Source organism: Anopheles darlingi, chromosome X, assembly GCF_943734745.1.
Source record: "Anopheles darlingi chromosome X, idAnoDarlMG_H_01, whole genome shotgun sequence".
Lineage (NCBI taxonomy): Eukaryota > Metazoa > Arthropoda > Insecta > Diptera > Culicidae > Anopheles > Anopheles darlingi.
In genome coordinates, this window is record NC_064873.1 from 3,489,013 (window position 1) to 3,515,231 (window position 26,219).

A 26,219-nucleotide genomic window follows, 5' to 3' on the forward strand; every position below is an offset into this window, starting at 1 on the left:
ATCCTCCTCCGTAAGGTGCGTTCCCCGTCGCTGCACAGCAATAATGTGTTGTTGTTCCCGTATTGAACTGCGTTCCAAGGGCCAGAGTAACCAGAAGCAACGCCAGCAAGTGTGCGGCACCCTTTACGGCTAATAAAGCATGCCTTAATGGTAGTGCGGGGCATCCGGCTGCTGCTGCTGCTGCTACTGCTGCCATCGAAGGCTACAAGTGGCCTCCCCTCCAACCTTTCCACCCGCCCATCCTCTGATTACACTTACAGTATAGCCCTAACTAAGTGCCGTGAGCCGCTTTAGGGGGTTTATAGCGAGCAGCTATCTCAACGGATCTGCTCTGCGCGAGCAGCGGTTTACGATGCAGAACAAATCGCGCTCGCACGCTGGATGGCTGGAGCTAGATTGATTGAAGCCGTTGCTTTAGCCTTTAGCTTGGTCTGGCTGGTCCTTTTTTGCCGTGCGGTACGTGACACAGTACCGGCACCGGTGTACCATTCGGCTTCGACCTTTTAACCGGTTCGTGTGCGGAGACCGAAGGTTTACCTGTTTCGTCAACATGCCGTGCCGTTCCATGTGTTCCACCATGTGGGGGTGGCACAAACGGGGGAGGACAACGGAACGCTACTTTGACAATTTGAGTTCAAGAGGATATGGTTGCTCGTAGCGTTTCCTATTGCAATCGCAACAATATGTTACACATCATGCATGGTCTGCTATAGCCTTGCCTTTTTTTTGGAGAGCCCGCACCAGCTCCAGATTCGTCTTAGAATAGAGCCAATTACTTGCAACATATACTGCTAAAAAATAGCACCACTGACGTATTAAAGTATAACTAAATATCGTTAAAAAGCAATAAGTGGCTGTTCATAATGTTGACTGTAACATGTTATAAAAAACTATTCAGAAAACGTCATCGCAAATGAGTTCTTTCTGAATACAGCTTGTTTGGTTGCCTAAATTGCTTCAAAAGATAAGGAGTTCTTTTGATATGGGATTCGAAAATTGCCTGAAAGGTGGAAAAAAAGTAGAAGCCATTCTTTTGGTTTTGAAAATTGGTTTTGTTGAAACAATAAATAATAAAAACGACTTCGGGAACCTAATAATTATGGAATAAACACGAAACAGACCGACAAACAGACGTTGATCTCTTATAACACCAGGCTTCTCTGGCGGATGAAGAGCTTCGCATGGAAGCGTTCTCGGAAGGATGCAGTTCCGCGGTTCATGTCGGTTGCGAACATGGTTCTACTGACACTGGGCGCAACCCTGCCGCTAGGAATGCCGTGGCCGTGACTCCCAAAAACACACACACACACACACACACAGCGCCGCTTCAATAGGATTGTCACTTGACAGGTACTAAGGAGCCGAACGAAACCTAACATGGTTCATATCGTGCTCCAAACGAAAGCTAGCTATCACTTGATCCTTATTGAAGTTTAGCACTCTCGCCGCCCTGAAAAGATGTCCTCCTCCTATGCCATGCGCATACCCATGAGCCAGTGGCTGTGGCCACAGTCCAAAAGCCCCACAATTGTTCGTGCTGCTCGTTCATCATTCCAGCCAACACACACACACACACCGAGCGACGTGACGGACCCCCGACCGGGCGCAGTATTATGCTCGCACATGATGGATTGCACTTCTTATATGTGCCGCTTATGCGCTCCCGGTCGCTCTGGTCGCATTCCTGCCGGTCGCAACCCAGCAACAGCAACAGCAAGGAGTCCAAAGATGTCGCTCTGTTTGTTTGTTTGTTTGCTTCGCGCTTTGCACACTTACCCACTAACGCTAATGCTACGCGATGGCATGGTGTAGGTATTTGCATACCGCCTTTGCCTTGACTACGTGACGTTCGGCGAGGCGGACATCTTGCTTGCTGCTTATTTGAAATTCTCCACACCGTCAGGACACCGTAAGGGTCACGGTGGACAGCTAAGCTAACCTGCATTCCTTCACTATTCCACCGGCTTGCCATTACACACAGCGGAAGCCGAATGAGCGAGAGATTCCTGGAGGTACGCCCGACCCAGCACCTCACCATCCCTCGTTTTAAGTGAGATCGATGATAATTGTCGGCAGGCACTACACATATACATCGCAACCGGTACGGGGGTTACCATAGTATCCCGACGTCAGAATCAAACAACAATAGCGTACCAAAAACCCGTCTGTCGCTCGATGGAATTTCGAGTGCCAGTGGCGCCCCAGCCCCGCTAGGTGGTTTGGCGGTTCGCAACAGGTACACGGCCCTCCCCCCCCCCATGTTTTTCTCCCCCATTCGCCGTAAACGCTGTAAGCCGGAATAAAAACAAACCCACTGACATACCTATAATATTTTCCTTCCCTCGCACTAGACCGAGAGGATAAGGTTTGGTGCTATTTAGGGGTGCGATGCATGTGTGTGTGTGTGTGTGTGCTATTTCGCTAACCCTCATCGGTTCTTCTGTATGTGCGCACATGCAATTGCTAATAACAATTGTTAGATTACATATCAAAAACGGTTCGATGAAATTATCTGAATTTCTCCAAAGTATAATTATTTTGGTCATAGAATCGAAATTTTACACCAACATGGGATGTGAGGAATGTGTTGTATTATCTGAGCAGAAAAAAAGTTACGAAACGGATTTTTGTATCTGCCAAAGCCCATCCATTATATCTATTATCACATCGCACTCTTTTACACTCAGTGATTTACTTTGAATGCTCACAAGTAAACAACTGCTTAACAACACAAGTAAACAGTAAACAACATTGCACAAGTAAACATGTGAGTGCTTTGGATAGGAATACGAATTTACGAATTGTTTCCGGAAAGGAACCATGATAAATGCAATCATAATACTTAATAATCATAATATTCGTCTTCTGCTATAGAGTGAAGCACTAGAAATGGCTCTAGTTGATCCCTCACATTGCAAGAAGCAATAAAAGAGAAAGCATCACTATCAAATGCTGTGACAACACCAGTAAAAACGTTTCTACTAAACGCTGTGGAAAGTGTGCCAAATTCCAGTGCCAAAAAATGCAAAATAGCTCGATATAAATAATTAAATAATTGACTTTTTCCCGATTTTTCGCATAGTTCTCGCAAAACCAATGATTTCCTCTTTGCCGTTTTTACTACTTATTTTTAGTGTAGTTTTTGACACGTATTCTATTTTAGTTTTTCAATAAAAAAACATTCCAATCTACAAAACCATTAACAAATGTTGTTAGTTTTAGTTGTTAAACACCTTTTTATGCAGGTATTTAAAAATCTGTGAGTGTGTGTTAGGAGAAACAATTCTAACGCATTGATGGGCCCGGTTTATAAGGTTTTGAACATTAGCGTCGTCATCCTAATTCCTTAATCTTCTCCACGATTCTACTAAATATCAGACCTTCACGGCCCCTGACCCTGTCTGTCCCTGTCCGGGGACTGCGGTGCAACATATCAACAGCTCGGTTTGATGCACCAACAGCCCCAAAGCATCGAAGCGTCTCCGTGCGTCAAATTCGTGAAATTCGAGTGTACTGTACGAAGTATGACGGAATATCAGAATATCAGTATTATGGATTCTAAACCGTTCTCTGTCGTTCGTGCGCCTTTGTTTTACGACTTTAAGTGCTTGCTGACGGGCTTGGCTTGGCGACGAAGACGACGGACGAGGCGGACTGCATGTGGTGTGACGGCAACCCCCTCTTTCGCTTCATAAAGTACGCAGCAGTCCCGGTGCGGTGCGGTGGCGCAGCACCATTAAACAGCAGCTCGTTTAGCAGCGGCAAGCAGTAGTAGCCCACACGCCCCCCCCCCGTTCCCATTCGAAACAACAACGAAAACCGTGCCTTTGGTTGGTTACCTGTTGCAGAGGTTGGAGCCGACTGGGTGGTGGGTGACTTCGTCGTCGTCATCGTTGTCGTCGTCATCGTCGTCATCGTTGTCGTTGTGCCATACCGGTCCGTCCGTCCGGCACAAAGCTGGCCAATGAGAATGGTTTGTTTTCATTTCTGTCGACAAGTGTTAGCTACCTGGGGATTATAAAAACTTTACCTTGTCACCTTTGTTTTGTAGCCGTTGCCCGTTGAGCTCCGGAAGCGGGAGGAGGTGCCAGGGGGTGGAAAGCACGGAAATGAGGTAAAGTGGCGCTGGCTGGCGTTGGTCCCCGTGGTGGAAGAAGCCATCCGCCAGGGTGAATGATGATTAATAATTGACCAACCCCCCTCCCCCTTACGTCCCTTATTGGCAGTGGCCGAGTGGAGCAGGTGGTGGCGAGGGAGTGATCAACCCTTGGAGAACGCGGCGGCGGTGGCGGGGTAATTAGTTTTTGTAGGCCAGGCGGCCTGGTCAGCCTGGTAGGTTCGGAGCGTTTGAAGCGAAACATAAATCATAAAATGCATACGATATGGCGGATCGCTCCCACGGGGAATCGCTCCCCCTCCCCGTGTGTGTGTGCGTGTGCCGGGGGGATGACTAAACTTACAGGATACACAATCAACGCCCCGTAACGCGCGCTCTTCTCAGCGTTCTCCGACTCCAAACGCTCTCATTGTTAAGATCTAATTAGCGACGGCGTGCAACAACCCCCAAATGTGGTGACGGTGGTGGTGGTGGACCTCACGTGCTAGGGCCCGGTAGGTTATGGTATTATGATGATGTCGGCGCGCACCGCATAATGGTGATTGATCCCGGCGACCATAAAACCGTTGTTCGTCTTCTTCTTCTTCTTCGCGCTTCGAAACGAAAACGTTTTGCCACAACCCCAACCATCCCAAACCAAAAAAAAAGGAAAAAGCCCTAGCAACCTAGCCCGAGGTCTTTATTATTGTGACACTAGCTCCTAGCCACACCCCTCTGCCACGCGCGGTCCAGAGGAAATTAAATCGTAACACAATATAATCCTTTGAACGGGGGTTTGAGGGGGAGAGAGAGGGTGGAAAAGGTCTTTCCCCCTCTTACTCCCCAGGCCAGGAGCCGGGAGAATCAACCAGTGACAGTGCGGTTGGCTGGTGTTTGTCTACCGAACAGGGTAGCAGTAGTAGTAGTAGTAGTAGTGGTAGCAGCAGCAATAGGTATTCCATTAGAAGTCATTTATGCAAACTATATACCGGTGCCCAGCTCGGTTTATGGCGGTGTTTTTTCGGCCGGTGTTGGACCGAAGAAAAGGCAGAGACGTCCTCACTGACCCCCCCCCCCCCCCCCCGCCCTGTGCGAGTGCCAACCACCCAACGGGATTTTATCAATTTTTAATCGAAATCGGAGCGGGTTTTTATTCCACCAAACACGCTGCCTCTCTCAAGCTGTCAAGTTTCTTGTGTGTGTATGTGTTTTTTTCTCTTCTTCTTCCAGTTATTGTTTTAAGCTGAGTACTTAATCATAGTATATTGAGTCGTAGGATGAATGTGCATGTTGTATATTCCGGTTGACCTACTCTACTGACGTGAAAAGCGCCAGGACTTATCAGGATTGCGGCATTGTTCGCAGCGACACCAGACACAGACGCAGACGATCATTATCATCGGCTAAGAGCCTCGGCCTCGGCTCTGTTGATCCGGGCGAGGACAAAACAAAAAAAAAAGGAAGTATCCCCCGAAATGCCACCCTCCTCGCTCAGGGGGTGACTTGCGTATAGCAAAGGGCACGCGATTGCTTGTGCCAAAGCGCACTAATTAAGCGCTTTCGATGGCGGACCGCAGCCGCAGCCGCAGCGCAGTAAAAAGCGGCACTATCGTGACGCGCGCGCGACATAAGCCGGCTTCGATCGATCGATCGATCGATAATGCTTTCGATTAAATTGAATCGTCTGTATTTATGGTGCGATAGATTCGTCTTACGGCTCTCTTGCGTTTGATTAACCCTCGTACCGATGGGTGGGTCTGGCCAGACCTTTTTGTGCCACTTTCATTTGTTAATTACACCGAGTAGAGGTTTGGTCTTTCAGGTAACCATTCCTAACGTTTTATTGACTTTTTCGAACGATCACACTGTTTAACAAAAAATTGTCATTGGAATACGTGAAAAAAGGACATTTTGAAAAATACCCCTCGTAATGTGTATCTGATTAGATGTAAACATCTAATTTGAACCATTTACTCGGCATTTTTTTTAATATTTTTTTCTCGAAATATATGCTTTTATGATAATATATTAGCATTTATGTAAGTATGGATTAGCACGCACAAAAGGGCTACAAACATACGAAGCTGGAGTTTAGTAATCTTGTGTTAGTAAAATGGCTGAAGGAAACAATAAAAGAGACGCCAGATGCGCCGTTTTTCGATAAGTTATCCAAAACATTGGTTCTACCTCATGTTGAGAAGCGTTTGAATAATATACATATTATCAAGCATTTTCGCAAGTTCGCTCAGTGACAGAAGCATTCTTGGGGAAAAAACAAATCATCCACCATCATTAAAATCCACCAGCAGCAACCCCAAGAAGCAACATCTCCTATCATCATCATCATCGAATGAGTTACAATGGAGCTGACTACTGGTGGTGTTGGAGCGCTGTTGATGATGTCAGGTCGGCGTGCGTCCGTTCACCTGTTACTACACTACACCAACGAATGCAAACCTCCCTCTTTTACATACACACACACACACACACACACACACGCGCGTGGCTGTGAAATGGCTCCATGGGTTCTGTTCTGCTCTCGTTGCTTCCTTTCCTCCTCAGAACAGCAACGTTCTAAACGTTGGCGAAGCGTGAACAACTTTCACAAACCATGCCTGTTGTGCCAACCCTGTGCTGGTTCCAGGCTGCCTGCTGTTCGCTAGTGTGCGCGCTGCGCGCGCTGCGGTGTCCTCAAGCTTCAACCTCAGACGACAACGACACGGGAACGACAAGACATTTCCGCCGAACACCGAAAGGCGGCGAATTCGGTTCCCATGATGTGGCCTTCCGAAAAAAAAAAATACACACACACACACACTCACACACACACAGAGCAAAGGAAACATTCACTCAGGATGGCAGAGGGAGGAAAGCGAGAATTGGAAGCGGTGAGCGGGCGAGGAGAGAAAATCTCAAATAATAAAACAACAGTAATAACCGCCAGCTGCGGTTTTTCCAAAGGAAAGTCTCGACGCGAACACACGACGCGAACTGGGAGACCCTCACACACACACACACACACACACACACACACACACACAAGGACACACACACACACTGAGGCAATGGACGCTGGAACGAAAGGAGCAGCCCCATCTCGCCATCATAGCGCGATGGAGGTTGGAAGACGGCGGCAGCACCGCATGCCGATTTTCCACGGTTTCCCAAAGCCATTTTTATGTCGCTTCTCTGCGTCCCCCCCCTTCCCCTCTTCCCCTTCTCCTTCCGCCGCATTCATCCACATTGCCCCGAGGCTGCCTTAACGCACTACCAGCAACAATTGATCTATCCTTTACTCTGTCACTCTTCTGTTCTGTCCTCGTTCTGACTCGTTCTTTTCCCCGCTTTCTTTCGCTCTCTCCCTCTCTCTCTCTCTCTCTCTACCGGTCCCGGTACGCCGTGTGCGAGACGAGCTTCAGCTGCCGACGACGACTTTCGGGGACCACACCACACCGTGAGGCGAATGTTTGGCTTAATGTTTTCGTTTCGGCATTCCCTTTTTGCGAGCGTTCCTTTTGAGCGCATGAGCAGCTTTCCAACAACAACAACAAGAACAGCCAAAAAAAAGTCACAAGAAAATGTCCTTAAGCACACAACCACACACACACGCGCGCATGCACACACACATACATACACAGATTTTTTACGGCATAAAATTGGGAGTGAATGGAACGGTTCAGCGGATGCATGCATATGCCACGCGTGTACCGAGAGCTAAGATCATGCGAGAGGCAGCGCTCAGGCAGGGAGTCTAGCACAGATGATGCTCCTGCTTCGTAGCTTCAAGCTGTCGACCGGAAATCATGGCGGGCGGGAAGGGGGAGTTTGGATCGATGTTTTCGAATGGATAAGAGCAGAAATCATTCACTCTCTACTCATTCCCAGCGACGCCCAGCGAAGCACGTAGTGCATGGTTTTTTTTTGCATTTGATTACAAATAATATGTAGCAAAAATCATGCGATATGTTAGGTTTTACATCCGTGTATGGTGTCTCTTTTTTTTAAACAGGTTATCACTATAAGAATTGCTATTGTTTCCCTCAAAGTCAAAATATAATTATACTTTTTTAAATTTAATTTTGTAAACCAAATGCATAATTTAGCCTACAGTAAAAAAAACAAATAATATGTCTTCGAAATGAATGCAAACATTAGCATGTACGCATGTAGATGATAGAAGGAGATGTCTATTTTGGGGTTCTATATAAGGTTCTTATTTATTAAAAACTACGTTTAAGGCATCCAATCTAGAAAGGCAAGTTTGTAAAAAATATACTTTTTTGCGGTGACCATCGTAGCCACGAGCTGGGTTATCAGAAATATACAAATGAATATTCTTTTGTTGGATTATAGGTGTATCCAGGTAGTTTCGTCGAGTTTTTATAGAATATTCCATTTTTACATTTTTGGCAGAGTTTAGAAGTTGAAAAAGTAATGCCTTGTTTTCGATGTTGCCTCAAAAAACGAGTTTTACATAATTATTTAAAAAAAAAGTGTCAACAATTTCTATCAAAACTCGACCGAGCTGGCAAACAGTGCACAGATTATGTGTTAAAATGTTCCCATTTGTCTACTATGATGGGATGGATAGCTGTTATTTGCTATATTTCAACTCCGTACAAAATGCACATAGTATGTAGAGCGCAACAACGAACGAACATGCATTATGTGTGCATCCCTGTTGCAGGTGTCATACTGCGGCTGTATCCGGGACAGCCTTGCATGAGGCGCAGCATCAACTAAAAGTGTTATTCGAGATCCACTTTTCCAAGCTCATTACTACACCCGGGGGAAAATGGAAATTTTTCCCCATACTAACGCAAAGGTTAACTGTAATGATATAGATTTTGGTTTTTTCTTCGTAATTTTTTTACATGGTATGTGTACAGTGTACAGAACACTTTAGCACTGAACCGCTACTGAAAGGTAGCGAAAATAGAGGTGTTGATGGTTCCCGGTTCCTTCCCCCCCCGGGGGGTTCTCTCTGTGCTGCTCATCATCATGAGGAGCGCGACGAACGTAGTTTTATTTCCGGATGTCGTCGTTCTCGGCAGCGGGAAATGGGAGACCAGGACCGGCCCATTCTAATAGCCCATCTCCGACGCGGAGGAGCCTTTATTATCCGCACTTCGGTCGCCGCGCTTCAACCCCATTAGCGCCATTCCTCCTCCACGGGAAGTACCCGGAACGCGGGGCGTAGCATCGTGGGGTGGCTAACGCGTTTCGGAACTCCACCATCTCTACCACCAACCAACCAACCAACGAACCATATCAAGGAATCGCGGCGCAGCTGCAGGAAACCGCCGCCCGGGGGGAGGGAGTCCGTCACCACCACCTGTGGTGACAGGACGAGCAGCACCCCCTTTCCACCCCATCATCCATCCCTTGAGCGAGAGTGTGATGGTAATTTAAAATCGATCATCGAACGGTGCGTGCGTGTGTGTATGTGTGTGCGAGTTTATGAGTGTGCCACCCCCTTGTGAGGGTCCCGTGCAGCTGTTCCTTCCATTTCGGAACACAGCACACGCAGCAATGTGTGTCCCAGACATTCCTCCGGACAGACATTGTTTTGGATTTATTCCATTTCTCCTACTCCTCCTTTCTTGCGGCCATCTTGCGGCACTTGCTCCTCGCTTGCTCGCTGCTCGGAATTTATTTGCTGACCGTCGACGTCGACGTCGACTGTTTTCTGTCCCACACCACGATTGAAATGAATTGCAACTCCGAGCAACTCCGAGAATCTCGTGGTCAAGATACTACAAAGGGAGCATTATGGAAAACTGATCGGAATATCAATTGTGCTGACCAAAACAAGGGGGAAGCGAGCGAAGGGGTTTTCATTACGAAGCGCCGCACCCCTGGGGAGGATGCCGAACCATTCTGCGAACACACACACACACACACACACACACACACAGCTTTTGGTCATCGTTCTAATGTCATTTTTTGTGGTGCCGTCCATCCTGCCAGCTTCCGGCCTAATAGAAGGGTCTGGATTTGGATTATATTATTTCAAGTGTTTTTTTTTTGGTAGTAGTAGCAGCGTCCTGAGCATCGCTTTGAAGGAAAGCATTTCTCGGATTGCGAATCCAGCTCTCATCTTATCTCAATCCTCCGACCGACGGAACGTACGGAAGCGAATGGCCAAGTAATCGAATGTCGTGCGCCGACCGCAACACACAAACAATCAGTTAAAGGGAGCGAGGTCACCTGCGTCACAGACAGAGAGAGAGAAAGAGAGAGAGAGAGAGACTATCGATTAATGATTAAAGCTATCAGTAATGGTACCACGGTATCCCCTTTAACGATGGGGCCCTTCTACTTAGAGAAATGGACTACCTTGGGCCTAGCCATTGGCCACCTGCTCGGTTCCGCCGCCAGCCCTTTGCCGCATCCTTCGGCCAATCCATGCGTCCATGATTTAGTAGCGGGATATTTCTGTACTCCATGTTATTATTGTGTCCTGTTGCCTTACGGTGGTGTTGGTGGTGGTGGTGGTGGACTATTTCATTACGGCGCTAGTGTCTCTGCCACATAAGTAACGTTCTGCTTGTACGTCACTCCGGTTCCGGCGGGGTGGGGGTGGAATGGAAATCCAAGGCTACATCGCTTCAGCCCCAGACACAGTCCCTGGGACTATTGACGTCCAACCTACACACACACACGCACGCGCATACGAACAGCAATAACCAAGCGTTGCTTTTTTTTGCTTTCTCCTTCAGATGGACAATCACCGGTGAACGTGCAGCTGGAGGTGAAGAAGTACGTCGAGCGGGGCAGCGCGGTCGAACTGGACTGTGAAAACGATGTCCTGCCCGATATCCTGTACAAGGTAAGCGTCCGTCCTTTTGCCTGAGCTGCGCGTCTCGACCTCAAATCTCTGGCTGTGGTATAATTCGGCAAAAAAATGGATCTTATCTTAAAAGACCCTCCCCTTAAATAATTGGATAAACCCCTTATAATAACTAGTATTATGGCTTGAAGCTTACGATAATAAGGGAGCGCCCAGGCAAAGTGTTTGTCGCATTTTGTGCGACATTTTCAGAGACGAAACCAATAACCAACATCAATTGGTTTTTTTGCTGGTTTTGGTCTAAACCATACGTTTCTCTGGATTATCAGGACGACATTTGGGGAAAAAAAAGGAAGTTTGAATCTCCCCGCGTCTTTTCAACAACATTTTAAAGGTTTTTGCAATGTAAATAAATGAACCACATTATGACGCATTAGCAAAAGGCTTCTTAGTTTAATTATAATATAAATTAGATTTAAAAAAAAAAGTTCTTGGCTTCGATTGGATGCAGTGTTGTTTTGTACAATTTTCCTCTAAAACACTCACCATCTATTAGGTTCCGGAATTAGTTTTTTCTATTCTCCTAAAAAATGCGGCCACAAACTTTGGGTCAGTGTAACAGGCCACAGTGTTATGACGTTTTAAAGTATAACAAAACACCTTTAAAAAGCAATAAGTGGCTGTTCATAAGTTCGACTGTAACATGTTGTTGTTTCTCGAGTTGCAAATGTCGAATTTTGTGTCTCAAAAGTTTCAATTTTGCAGGAAAGTTGAAAAACCTTCTTTTATTTTAAAATACCGGCTGCTAAAAGTTATCGATTATTGGTTTAAATATATGATGAACATGTTACGACACGAAAAAAACATGTGTAAAAGCTGGCTTTAAATGATTAGAACCGAAGATTTCAACGTTATAGACACAGAACGTTCCGGGCCAACAAAAAAAAAATGAAAAACCTATGATTTTAACAGTCCCCAATTCGGGGACCTAATAAATTACGTCAATTATTATATGAAAACAAAACCCAAAAATTATACCAAAAATATTTTTAAAAAACCGCCATCTCTCTCTCTCTCTCTCTCTCTCTCTCTCTCTTTCTCTCTCGCTCTCTCTCTCGCTCTCACTAACCCTTTCTCGGCAATCGATCGGCTCATATCGAATTTCCAGGTTACGTTCCTGAAGGAGGATAGCAAGATATTCGAGTACATCAAGGGCCGCAGCCCACCATACCGCAACTACAGCATACCGGGCGCAGAGATAGACGTAAGTGCAGACGCTACAGATACTACTTTCCTTCGGCAATCGGGAACGCGGGTAATGAACTGGTCGCACTCATTGACAGCAAGCAAACAAAGCAGCAGCAGCAGCAGAGAAATAAGTAACCGAACCGCTCGTGGTATGGTCGTTACCGGTCGCTTCATTACGCGCGATGGAGTCACAAATCAGGGGGCTTCGTTTCCACACTCCACGCTTCCACACTTCCACCAGTGGAGCCCTATCGCGGGTCTCGGGGTGAAGGCGAAAATTTATCAATAAATACCTTGAAGCCCCGCGCGGTTCTACTATTCGCCAACAACCTTCCTATCTACCTACTCCTACCCCTACCTGTACGGGCGATAGCCATTTACCGCAAAGACCATTAGCGCAAAGCCATTAAAAACATTCCCTAACCTCGAGTTGGTCTGGTGCTGCGGAAGATGAACGGGGCAGCAAATTTCCCAAATTTCCTGTGTGTGTGTGTGTGCGAGAGGGAGAAGGAGTCGAACTGGACGCTACCACCACCACCAGATACACTGCACCTCAAGGCGCCAGCCGGCCATTTCACTGCCCGCGTCCTGCCCTCGATGGCATCGATGGCAGCCCCGAGAACATATGATACGAAGAGGGGGAGGGGGGTGGGGGTGCGGATGGCCCTGGCCTATCATCGAGGCTTCGTGCTGGGCGCCAACTCGCGCATACCGAAACAAAACATTAGCCCCCGGCCCCGCGACTCCCCGCGCCTAATGTGGCTCAAGGTGGTCGCCGGACCAGACCAGACCAGACGCTCCAACAAACTTTTGCACCTACTACCATCACTCCCCAGTCCACCACCTTCTTCTCCTTCTGCGCCCTCCCCCTTCTGCCGGTCTTCCCGGAAGTTCCAGGACTTCTGGCATCATAAACCATTCAACGCCATTAAATGCCTACCGCACCACCACCACCATCACCACCCTTCCTTCCTCTTTCTTTCCCTCTCGCTCTCTCTCTCTCTTCTCGCTCTTCGCTCTACCAACCGTCACGCTAGCTGCTATTCACCTACTTTTAACGCGCCTTCGAGGACGGCCACACGATGATAACTATCTCACAATCCTATCTCTCTCTCTTGCTCGCTCTTTCTCTCTCCCTTTTTCCGTTTCCTTTTTCTACCTTCTGTACCTGTGGCACCCTCGCAGTGGAAGAAGGTCACCCCATCGCGCCTGACGCTGAAGAACGTGGACTACGAGGCGTCCGGGTCGTACTACTGCGAGGTGTCCACCGATACGCCCATCTTTACCAAGGCGTCCAACGACGAGATGCTCCACGTGATGCGTAAGCTACACTCCACTAGACATTTGCAACCGAGCTGTTGCCATTCTAACGCGCTCTCTTTCTCTTGCTCTCTTCTTTTTACTCCTGCCAGTGCCCCAAAAGGGACCGCCAACGATCGAGTTCGCCAAGAAGCAGCTGTACTATGGCGACACGCTGATCGCGAACTGCACCACCTCCCGGGCGCGCCCATCACCCCACATCACCTGGCTGATTAATGGCAAACAGGTAACGGAGGGAGGGAGGGAGGAAAAGGGGTGGGGGGGGAGGATGAACAACACATACCATCCCAGGACTCCTCAGCGGGCGCCCGCTGGGCACGCTCCTTATCATGATCTACCTCTCATCTTGCTCTCTCTCTCTCTTGCTCTCTCTCTCTCTGTCTGGTAATTCCTTAACGGCAGGTGGATGACGTCCACGTCCGGCCATTACATCACAGCTCGAAGAACAGCCACCGCTCGAAATCCCAACAGAGCATCGGCCAACAGCAACAGCAGCAGCAACAGCAGCAACAACAGCAGCAGCAACAGCAACAGCTACAACAGCAGTCGACCACGGTGCTCCACCACGGGAAGCTCGTCGGTTCCGGTGGCAGCTCGTCCGTCAGTGGCAGCCTCAAGGAGCTGAAGCAGCGCACCAAAGGTTAGGGGATGGCGGGGATGGCGGGGATGGGGGTGGTGAATGTCTTTATAATAGCCACACACACGTGTGTGGGTCGCCATATATAGCGCACGCATGGTGCCACGCAACGTGTTGCGTTTCAGAGCCCCCGAACCGGCCCCATCCCCCTTGTTAGGCTAAAAAAAAACCACACCCTCTCCTCCCTTCTGCGCTCCCGTTTTGGTCCTTGGTGTGTTGTATAATTACACCTCCCCATCACCCCCGGATTTCGGGGCTGACGGTGGTGTCCGGTGTCGTTTTCATTCGTTCGTTTTTCCTTCCTGTTGCCGGGGGATGTTTGTTACAGCCCCGTACTGTAATGAGCCGCCGCCACCGTGATGAGTGGCCGGTTGACATGTGCTGCCGCACACGCGTGTAAATGAGATGTAAATATAGGTTGCAAGATGGAGGTACACTCGTTGAAACGCGACTGGAACTCGTAGCGGACTCCCCTGGACTCCTATAGGGGCTATAGGCCTTGGTTGCTATCTTCTACTGATCTTATGGTATCTTCCCTGTCTGCAGCCTGCCAGAACAGATTATTCCGTAGTACTTATATTGCTGATTTAGAGGAGTAATGACTGCTGGATAGTGTACTAACTACTACTACTACTACTACTACTACAGGATTTGAAATATTATTAGTTGAGGTCCTTGAAGAAACAATAACGTCCTGGATATTATTAGTTGAATATTATTAGTTGAGGTGCTTGAAGAAACAATAAAATCCTGGATATTATTAGTTGAAAATTCTTTGTTGAGGTCTTTGAAGAAACAATAACATCCTGGATCCTGCTTCGGTGGCCCCCAAGGATCTCCTCCTTACATACAACGGAGAATTCTCAGCACTAATAATTTTCCTTACCTCTCTTCTCCTCCTCCTGATTCTGCTCCTGCTGCTACTAATCTACTTAGCGGTCGAAAACGAGTTCCAGGACAAGCTGACCAAGTCGACCAGCGCGATGGGCCTCGGTGGCGCAGGTTCCTACGGTGGTGGTGGTGGTGGCGGTGGCGGATTCGAGATTCAGCCGAACGTGGGCTACAACTACGACGGTGGCTACAACTACGGCATCAAGACGCACCATCCGGGTAAGGACCGGAGCGGCAACACGATCGGTCTGCTGAACGGTGTCTTCGGTGGACCGACGTTCGGTAGCTACGGTGGGATGGCCGGGCTCGGTTCGCTCGGTACCGGGCCCGGGCTCGGTTTTTCGCCCGATCTGCTCACGCTCGAGCAGATGGACAAGCGAACCTGGAACCAGCACAGCCCCTTCCAGCAGTACACCTACGACAATAAGCAGCTACAGCAGCAACAGCAGCAGAGGCAGCAGCAGCAGCAGCAGCAACACTACGGCAACGGTTACCGGAAGCATCGGTAAGTTCGACTGAACCCCCGAGATAGGCCTAGAGTGCATGGGTATTATACTTATTGTCGCAACACGATACAGTGCGCGTGCAAGGCTCGTTGGTTTCACGCTCACCTACACACTCTCCACACGTCGTCGATGTCGATGTTTCCTCGGAAACTCGGATAATAGGGCCGGGCCAACTACACACACACACAGGGGGCCTACAACCAACGACTACTAACGGCTTGTGTACACTGGGCGAACACCTCCACCCCCAAAACCAGCCGGTACATTAGCCGTTTGTAATTCTCGTTCCACCGGGGTGTCCCGGACCGAACAGTGTATGCGCGCGCGCGTGTGTGTGTGTGTGTGTGTGTGATCGGTCTGGTGTTTTTTCTCCATTAGCAGTTGACAAAACGGACGACGACGAGCGTTTGTTGGCGACGGTGCCGGAATCGGGGTTCCGGATTCGCTTCACACTTGCGTCACTCGCATGCCATCGGCTGCCATCTTGCTTGTGTGTGTGTGTGTGTGTGTGTGTGTGTTTTTTTTTGTTGGTTTGGTACCTTAAATGCCTTCCTGCCTACCTGCCTGCCTGTTGATTGTTGGTCGCTACAAGCGAGGTACTATCGCCAACATCACCTGTTGATTGGAAAGAATTCCAGTACGGAAGTACGGAACGAGACATTCTAGAGCCGGACCTTCTGATCTGATCTGGTATAGGCCCAAAAAGGTGTTGGGAAGTTGGGGAGGTTAGTAAATGGGAATGTCGAGGGTCTTGAGATCCGTTTTTTTTTTGTTGAAGTTCGGTTTTTTTTTTCGTTTTCCCCGATGCTGCTGATTGCATAAGCGAATCGAGGGAGGGTGGAAAACACTTTAAGTTTCCGATTTTTGCTGAAGACGGCTTCCGAACGAATGAAAAACGAAAATGCAAAGTTTCTAAAAACAAAGCGAGAAAAGGGCTTTATTCCTATTACGGCCGTGGTTGTGTGTGTGCCCGATAAAGTTTTCCCCGGAAGAGCCCCCGAAGAATGAAGACCGTTGCCAGGATCGGCTGCTTCTGTTGCTGCTGTAGCACAGCGGCACACCCCTCCTGGAAATGATTATGTTGTGCTACAGGAGGGGTTTTTCTTGATTTGATTCTTGGCTTGGCTGCGCTTGGTAACAGCACGCTCAGCGAGCGGAGCCCAAGCCACACAAACTGGGTCACAACGCCGTGGAATCCGTGATGAAACGTCAAAAACGGGCTTCCAAGTTCGCGGAGCTGCTTGCTTGCGCGCGGTAAAATGATATTCCAGCAGCGCGAGATGATTCGAGATGAGAGATTCCAGCAAATGGGATCCCAGGAGCCGATCGTGTTCCAGCTAGACCGCAAACAGCAAGTGAGGTATTTCGTCAATTAATAGAAGAAGAAAAAAGTGCCAATGTTTGAAACCAAGAGATACCGAACAGAAGAGATATTGTATTCCAATAGAAAGGGGGAAACCTTGCAAAAAAAGGGCAAACCCCTATACATTTACAAGTATTTATATAAGCGCATATGGTGCGTTCTTAGCACCTTTTTCTACCTGCACGGTCACACATAATTAGTTTCTTTCTTTTTCATATGTGTTTAACACATCTTCAACCACATGAGAAGTAAAAAATATGGTTTAAAACTTTTCAAATCGTGAAAAAAACACATTTTTGTATTATTCTTTTATCTCTTATTTTTGTACGTATAAATTTAGTTTGAAGCATATAAAATCGAATATCAATGGATTTTATAATTATGCAAAAGCCGATTAAAAAGCATTTTCATCGATTTTGAGCCCGAGAAGAACAAGTATATGCGTAGAACAATGTTTTGGATAACTTGTCTAAAAAAGGGCATTTGCCGTCTCTTGTATTGTTTTCTTCGGCCATTTTACAAACACAAGTTTATGGCTGCTAATGCCATATTGTCTAGAATATTGAAGGAAAACGCTCAAATCCAGCTTCGTGTGTTTGTAGCCCCTATGTGCGTGCTAATCCATACTTACATAAATGATACGTACTCATATGTTATCATAAAAGCATATATTTTGAGTAAAAAATAAAAAAAAACCGAGTAAATGGTTCAAATTACATGTTTTCCCATAAAAATATGTGGGGCCAGACCCATCCGTTGGCTCGAGGAGTACTTTTCGAAATGTCCTTTTTTTACATATATAAAGGACATTTTTTTAAAAGAATAGTGCGATCGATCGAAAGCCAATAACATTTTAAAAAGCTACCTAAAAGGCCTGAAAACCTCTACAAATAATACAACTATGAGTAATTAACAAATGTGAAAGTGAAAAAAAGGTCTGGCCAAACCCATCCGTTGGTACGAGGGTTTAAGAAATCCAGCGAACGTTTAGAAATTTTAAGAAATCCAGGAAAAAAGTGTTGATGGGTTGTAGGGGAGCAAGGTGTGCGAACGTTTCGAAATTCGTATTGGTCCAAGTATGTAGTAGCTGTTCTCAGGTAGCTTGGTCATTCCGTCCTCATCTTGACGGAATCGAGGGGGGAAAGAACAAAGAACATTTACTAGCATTGAGGCCACCATTTCCAGTCGCAGACGCACCACAAGTAAACGTAGCGCAGCGCTACCACACGTGAACGCTACGCCTGAGCCTTGCCTTCCTTCCTTCCTAGCGCAAACATCCTCTTCAAGCAGCACAGCAGCAGCAGCAGGAGGAGCGTTTGCACGCCTCACCGCAAAAGTCAGAAGCCCGAACGGAGGGGGCCCCTTTCCTGTTTATATCCAGCCGGATCCGGTGTCCTGAATGCCAGCGCCATCGGTTGGCACTACCTATTAGCCGCCGTTACACACATATATTGACTCAATTAGCCCACACCGTCGTCATGTCATGGGGATGACAACATGGATACACCGGTTCCGGGTACCGCGGTACGCTTAACGCAGGGCACTCCCGACCTCCCGATGGATGACGGAAGTGACAAACATCGTCCGTCCGTTCGTCCGTCACACGTCACGGATGGGGGGAAAAAGGCCAAAACCGTGCGTACCGTGGAGGAGGCTAATGAGGAAATGTCTTTCCCATCGATCGGGACTCCCCGGCAGCAGCGGTGAAAACACTTCCCGGCTCATCCCGCAACCCAACGGCCGTTCTGTATCCTGTAACCTTCTTCCTCATCGACTCATTAATGGCGTATGCCCCAAAACCGGCAGCGGGAGTTTGACCCGTCCGCAGATTGCACTGGACGCTACCTGGTGGATGTGCCCCAAAGGTCAGGTGTCCTGTAGGCGAAGGTCAAGAGGTCACTAATTACGCAATGATAAAGCAATTTTATCCCGGAGTGTATTGGTGTGTGTGTGGCGTTCAATCACACACCAGCTCCTGGTGCTGCGCTGCTGCTGCTGCTACTACATCTGCCCCGAATCCTTGGCCCGTAACCGTAATAAGCCACCAGCTAATCGTCCCGTTCGGTCCGGTACCGGTACCGGTCCGGCAACTGATCGCTTCCAGCGGATATGCCCTGGTTCGGTAGCTCGTCTGAGAACCACAACCAACGGTCCGGGGGTTTGGATTGGATTTTTGGGGGGCGTTTTGCAACCCCCTTTGCTACTCCCTCGGTACCCCCGAGTATCCCGGGTTGTGTGGGTTGTGGGGATATTAGAAATACTTACGGAGATCCGTTCACCGTCGTTGCGAGAGGAGGCGGCGAGGACGAGGACGAGGAGGAGCAGGAGGAGGTTAATATGAAATAGCGTGAAGTTCAGCGTGAAATATGGTTCTACAAAATGCCAATTTAAGTCCCTTTTTCACCCACCCCCGTACCCGTGCAGCGCGCACCACCACCAGATGGCGTGCGCGTTGACGCTAACGGATGGACCGTCGCTAGGAAAAGCACTGGCGACTGGCATTTGAAGAAGCGGAGGAGGCGACCACCCACTCGCTGCGCTATTTCTGGCTTCATGTTCGGTGTGAAAAGTGTCCACTACTGTTGGCTGTTCCCGATCCCGATAGCGACCGACGGACCGAGCGACCGATTTTTCTTCCGCTCCACTCCGCTTCTTCTTCTTCTTGCATGTTTTATGCCGCGGCCTTGAAGACGATGGCGACGACGAGGCGAGAGGCGGTCGCCGAAAATAAACAAACTTGTTACCTTGTTATGGCTCTCGCGGCCTTCTGCGCCTGGCCTGGCGGGCACGGTAGTGAGACACCAGTGCACCCCCCCCCCCTCCTTCCTCCTTCCAGAGTGTGACGCCAGCGTCGGCGCGTCAGCCCGACCGAAATGAGCAATTAATTATTAACAACACAAATTTGGAAAAGCAGAAAATCAAATTATCATCGAGCGCCCGCGAAGTGGCGCGCCGTAAGCACACACACACACATACCAGGCACACTGCCGACCGTTAGACTTCAGGTCCCTCCAGGAGTGCTCTTGCAAAAGCTGCTTGCTTGCTTCCAGTGCCTTGGACTTGGACTTGGACTTGGACCTGGACACTAGGTCCAGATTTCAAACGGTCACACCAATCACACGCGTCACGCTTCTTCCCTTCGTCGTCGCGATTGTCATTAGCACTCGCTGCTTACGCAAATTAACGCCTCGCAAGGACTCGCACGCGCACACGCACACACGCAAATTGTATTTTGTGGTGCTCCATTCCGTAAGTGGTTAGTAAAAAAAATATTTAATTACTAACACCAGCGTAAGAGGAGAGGGGAGCCTTCGATTCCACCGATTTGCGGTTTGCGGCCCCTAACTTGGGACTAGAAGCTGTCCACAGTCCCGGCAGTTAGTGAGTATGTGTGTGTGTTTTTAATGCGACCAAGGACAAACAAACCACATCAATCCCGAGTGGAATCACGTCAGTTTAGTCAGGGGGTATTTGTTGAGTATAGCTGCTTTACACGAGGGTCGAACTGTAAATTTTAGATTTTAGATTTTCTAATACGACTTCAATACCAGTAGCAGCAGTGATTTAAAATTTGCTTTCCTCTCTTCTATATCTCACGCACATCTAGCAACTCGTACGAGCACAAGTACCGGCGGCACGTCAACGAGGGGGAGTCGCGCAAAAGCCACCGAATCACGGCGAGCTACAGCCAGCTGTCGATCCGCATCACGGAGGCCCTGACGAACAACCTGGGCCGGATAGAGATTACCTGCCTGGCGACGATCCCGGCCCACGTAGAGCCGGGCGAGCAGTACGCCGACTACAAAACGTCGCTGATCAAACGTAAGTAAATGCTTAGTCGGTAGGCTTAAAACCAGGCGCTACAACCACTTGCGAGCCACGGTCGCCGAACGAACACTTTTGATTAGCTCCAGTGAACGTTACCATTTAAATACCATTATAATACCATTTAAGCCAGTTGTCGGTTTTATTAAAGCCTCGATGCACACCTTTACGTGGTGCATGAGTGTCCAGTTAGTCTCAGAGCACCATCTAGTTTGTTCCAGAAAATCTTCAAGGATCAAAGGAGAGTTCCTGCGTGGTAGGAGCTCAAGATTGTATTTTTTTTTTCGCTTAAGAATGCACATCTAGGCTTCAAGGAGGAATCTCTGCTATCGTTTGTGATCAAAAACCTTGTCAAAAGGTTTACATGTCAGCAAAATAATGCATTTTTTTACAGGAAAAGAAAACTGGCCGAAATATAGCTCCGAAAATATTTATTTTCAAGATTTGGATGGTTTGGTTACTTTTGTTCACTGATAAAATACAAAAACATCAAAGTTGTCTCACACTAGACTGGATACTTCATTTCTGTAAATATAAGACCAAATGTTTATCCATGATTTTATTCATCGCCATTATTGTTTAATAACCTATTTTTTTAAAGCTGGAAATAGTTTCGATCAGAAATTTTGATCCTTGCGGATTTGCTGGAACAAATTGGAGCTGCTGGTCTTATATGAACTGGACAGTTCATATTTACGGATTTACCCCGTAGAAAGCACTGGGCAAAATTCGGATTCCAGTTTTGGTTTTTTTTGTGTTTTGGTACCACACTAGGAAGCGAAGCGTGTTCCCGGGCAACTTTGCGACTTGCCAGCACGCCAGTAGACCAGCAATTAGTTGCGATTAGCCTCCAGCTCGAGCGAGATCGCGTGCTACGCGAAACTGCAGCTCACCGTTATCGTGCAACCCCGCGTGATCCGTGATCAGATCATGGATGTACGGCTATGTTTCAACGTTGCATACGTTGCAAATGGTGCATCATCACGAAAGCGAGATACCCAAGTGCCCAAGGAGAAAGAAGCCTGCAGTTGCAATCTGCGAACAATAGTCTCTCTCTCTCTCTTTCTCTTTCTTTTGCTTTGCTTTCTCTCTCTTCCTACCTCTCTCTTTATGCTATATAACAACGCAACAAGTCTGTGGCATGGGTAACGGCAGAAGAAATTGAACTAACTATGCCCACACGCTATAGGAATGGTCAAGCCGGTCATTTGCAAATGGCAAGATATGACGCTGTTGCTACGCTTAATATGTTAGGTACTCGGTCCCTACGGTCGTGGTGTACACGGTGGTTCAAATTTGCATGCAGAAGAAGGCCCCCATTCGAAAGTTACAACCACTACCTTCGCGAGTCCTTTTTTAGATAAAGTCTCGCGACTTCTTTTGCTGCAGCCAGCCACGTTAGCCACTATATAGGTTATGAGATTGAAATAAAGTAGCTATTGTCAGGCCAGGAACGGTTAAAATGAAGGGAAACATTTGCATTAGCATCTTAAAATCGAGTAGTTTACAGAGTACCACCTTCTTTTGGTGATACGCCAGCAGGCGACTAAGGCGTGTCATTTTCCGTGATACAGATACGTGTAAACTATACGGAATCAGGTCCTATGATTATAAGCAGTGCAGTGTAGCTGCCAGTGTAGACGCGTAACAGCAGCGCAGGAGCTGTACGCGAGATATCGACAATCTTCTTTCTTTCCCCCCTTTTTTTTTTTGCTGGAGCCTTTTTCCTTTCTGCTGGAGACAGTAGTGATATCCTCAGCCGTGCTCTCACTGATGCCACGCGGTCTCGGTCGAAGGAAATTTCGTTGCCATTGCCATTTCCGTTCTCTGGCTCTGTCAGCTCTGGTGGTTGTGTCGGCGTGAGCGTAAGCGGCCCGCGGACTTTAGCCAACAGCTCGGAAACAACAGGGCACCAACAACAGGGCGTGCTGACGGCAATGACGGGGCGACTCCAGCATTATTCGGAGCGCGGAGCGAGCGAGGGAGGAGTAAATGGTGGCGTTTCACTCGAGTGACTCCAGTGTTGTGCGTATTGTTTGCCCTGTTTTGGATATTGTGGACCCGATTGTCCAGTCGTTCGTGTACAGGGATGATACAAAAAACACTATAAAAACTAATTTTTGGTGGCTGATAGATGCTACAGCTGCCTGCAACACGTCTGCACTACTCGGTAGTAGAGAAGCAGCAACAGTGAAAGATCAAAGCAGAATAAGACCGTTTGGATTTACAGATTTTAACATTTTAATTTTTTTCATGTTTAAATTTTCTTATGTGTGTGTGTGGAAAAATGACAGGATTGTTTTTACCACCACTGTACCAGCGGACCAGCGTCAAACAGGGAAACGGTGGTTCCGGTTTTGTGAGAGAATGAGAATCCTTTGTCCTTACTAGACCTTTTCTACACTGCTAAACGCAACTATTCGAGAGCAAATGGCTAACGCTGCTACATTGCCATTTTCCTCATCTTCGTCTTCATCGTTGCAGTTCACTGCCATACTCTGGGGCCGTTATTGTTTCGTGACTTCCTTTGCTTTTCGTATACCCCCCACCGTTGTAGCCCCCATTCCTTTCCGTGTGCTCGCTGTGCTGCTCGCCTCACTGATCCCATTGAACTGAGCGCTTCCTGTAGCGCATTGAGGTTCCTTTTTCGCACTGTTCGCACTGCACTGGTCAGGCAGTTTGCAGTGCTACCGTCAAGATGCTTGAGTGTGCAGCCCAGCAGCCGGGTGCAGCCAAACTTCCATAACATGAAGTAGCCCAAGGAAAGGATGGCTCGTTAAAGGGTCCCCTCCCTTTTCGAATAAATCGTGGTAAAAAAGGCCTATTTTTGACGAATTTTTGTGCGGAAACCATTCAACTTTGATTTTTTCAAGTGAATTTCATATTAAACTACTACTTTTCAAGAGTAATTGGCTCGTTTTTGGGGAAGATTTGATCGAAACTCCGTTCATGGCATTCAATATAGAAAGGCTAGTTTGCAAAAATGTACTTTTTGCAGTGCCCATCGTAGCAAGGTGCTGGGTCGTCTGAAATATACAAATAAGTATTCTTTTGTTAGCTTATAAGTTTATCCAGGTGGCCTCGTCGAGTTTTTGTTGAATTTCCCATTTTTCGATTTTTGCAGAGTTTTGAAGTTGGAAAAGGGATGCTTTTTTCGATGTTGCCTCAAACAACGAGCTTTACATGATTAAAAATATATCTATAAATCCTTTTTGATAAAAACTCGGTGGAGCTACCGGGCAAATAGTGCACAGATGTTATGTGTTCGAAATTTCAAATCGATCGGTCCAGTAGGTTTTATGCTATGGTACGCGATGCATTGAGACTCTGGTATGAAATGTGAAATTTCTTAAAATCAATATCGTTGTCAGTTTTGCTTTGAATGATCCCAAAATTTTTCACAATACTCTTGAAAGGATAAGCACTTATAAAAAAATGTAAAAAAAGCATATACAAAGAAATAAAATAAGTTACCAAAGTCCTCCCTTAAATAACTGATAGAACAGGAAAAAATGCATTTCAATAGTACACTTCGTAGTACACTTTAGTAAAATTCTTTTACACTATACATTACACAGGGTATACGTTTGTAAATGAACACTTGTTTTAATTAGGGGTTTAGGGGCACAAAAGGAATTATAAAAACAGTCCGTCCAAACAGGCAGTTGGGACGTTGGGCCATAAAAAGGAGAAATGTTGCGCGCTGTTGCATAGAAGGGTAAGCAGCTAGTAAAAAAAAACCCCAGGTAGGAGTCCTTGTGCCGCAATCATCAATCGATTGCTAGTTGACTGACTCCGATCCAATACCAATACCTTCAATCGATTCCCCGCCGCCGTCGAAGGTCGTTTGAATAATTTGTGCAATCGCGCTAAACGGTCGACTCGGTAACTAGCGTGCACGAGTTATGGCAAATTGTTCACTCTCTCTCTTTCTCTCGCGCGCGCGCTCTCTTTCGATGCACTAGCGAAGTAGGGTAGTAAAATTAGCCAACCCAGACTAGTCCAGGGCTGATACTAGATACTGTTTCAGGGCGGGCTCCAATAAGTGCTGCTTGAACACAAATGCGGGTGCGTTGTAAGTGAAGTGGCAAATAGAAAGCTAATAGCTAAGGTGAAGGCTAGTGCGTCGATTCGTGCCATTTTATTAAATCAATAGCTCTTGTCGCGACCTACCTCGCGATAATTGGCACACTTCCATTCGACACCACCGGTCGTTTGTGGTCCGTCCGCAAGTTGGCCGAGAGGTTGTTGTTGGTCGAAGGTCGAACGCACACCCTGTAAGGAGTCTGTAATCTGCAATTTTAACGCTTTTCCGCTTTCCATTTCTCTCTCCCCTCTCTCCCCAAAACAGTGGACATTGAACAGAACGATCAAACCTCGCCGCAACCATCGATGAGCGGTATGGCCGCGTTCGGGAACTCCGGTGCCGGTGCGCAGACCACCTTCCATGCGGTCCCGGATCGGAGCCGGATCATCGCGGTCGCCCTGCTGACCCTGTGTGCCGTCGTCTACCAGCGCATCCAGCTGCGGATGGTGTAAATCAGCCCGCGCAAGCCCTCCCCCCGGGAAAAACCCCCCCTTTCTATCAACCCCCCACCCTTCACCCCTTCACCCCATCCGCCATCACCCCAAAAAAAAAGGGCAGGACGCTGGACGAGATCGCTGGAAACGGAGTGCAGTGTATGTGTGTGTGTGCGTGCGCGCGTGTCCGTGTGTGCATTTGTGTTTGTCGGACACCATTTTTACTGTTTGGTTTTTGCTGCTTTCGTAGGGTAGATTTCAATGTGCGTGTGCGTTCCGTGTGCGGTGACGTCACCCCCCGTTCGGCCAGTGGAGTTAAAGAGAGAGAAAGGGAGAGAGGGAGAGTTCGAGAGAGCAGGAGAGAGAGCGCGAGAGAATGGGTGCAAAACGGTGCTAAAACGATGTAAATCAATGTTAGTGAAAAATTGTTCGCGAAACAAAAAAAAAGAAGAAAAAGAAAAAGATCGATACGGAACGGGGAAAATTTTGCGAGGTTCGCGTGGCGTGCCGTGGCGTGGCGTTCATCAAACGGTGGTGCTTGTCTATGTCCTTGCGGTGCTCCTGTTCGTCTCGCGTCGTGCGCTGAATGTGCTGAGCAGCACAGCACAGCACAGCAGCCTCCCTTTAGCGCCCCAGCTCCACCGACCAAGCCGATCAACCCCGATAGCCGAATACGATACAATCAACCAGTCGCCAGTCTAGCTTTTGCCGTCGCTATTCGCCCCAAAAATGGTTGACATTCTCCTCCGATCTCCGTCACTGACACAACGTCCCTGTCCATCCAACTTTTCTCTTCCTTTCTATCTCTCTCGCTCTCCTTTCTCTCTCTCTGTTTATCTATTACTCCTTCTTCCGCTCTTCTTTTCTTGGTGGAGAAGGGGGAGGGCCATTTCCTTTGCTGGAGCTTTGGAAGATTATCAACATCATCCTGAAGGGCGTCACACCAGGCAGATGCAAGGTAGGTGGATTTATAACCTTGAACATTCCGGAACTCCAACAAGTCCTACGCGTTACTCCCT

General features: G+C 47.8%; 1 protein-coding gene across 1 annotated transcript in view; it reads left to right on the forward strand.

The window, feature by feature from the left end:
• LOC125955865 (uncharacterized) overlaps positions 1 to 25,249 on the forward strand; it is a 47,074-nt gene extending 21,825 nt beyond the window's left edge. Inside the window, exons 2-10 of the mRNA XM_049687176.1 lie at positions 10,819 to 10,928; positions 12,058 to 12,153; positions 13,323 to 13,458; positions 13,550 to 13,683; positions 13,860 to 13,954; positions 13,997 to 14,097; positions 15,031 to 15,490; positions 20,462 to 20,676; positions 25,031 to 25,249. Of these exons, the coding sequence (XP_049543133.1) occupies positions 10,819 to 10,928; positions 12,058 to 12,153; positions 13,323 to 13,458; positions 13,550 to 13,683; positions 13,860 to 13,954; positions 13,997 to 14,097; positions 15,031 to 15,490; positions 20,462 to 20,676; positions 25,031 to 25,218 (1,535 nt within the window). The 3' untranslated portion in view covers positions 25,219 to 25,249. The remainder of the gene's footprint in view (positions 1 to 10,818; positions 10,929 to 12,057; positions 12,154 to 13,322; positions 13,459 to 13,549; positions 13,684 to 13,859; positions 13,955 to 13,996; positions 14,098 to 15,030; positions 15,491 to 20,461; positions 20,677 to 25,030) is intronic.
• The last annotated feature ends 970 nt before the right edge of the window (positions 25,250 to 26,219 follow it).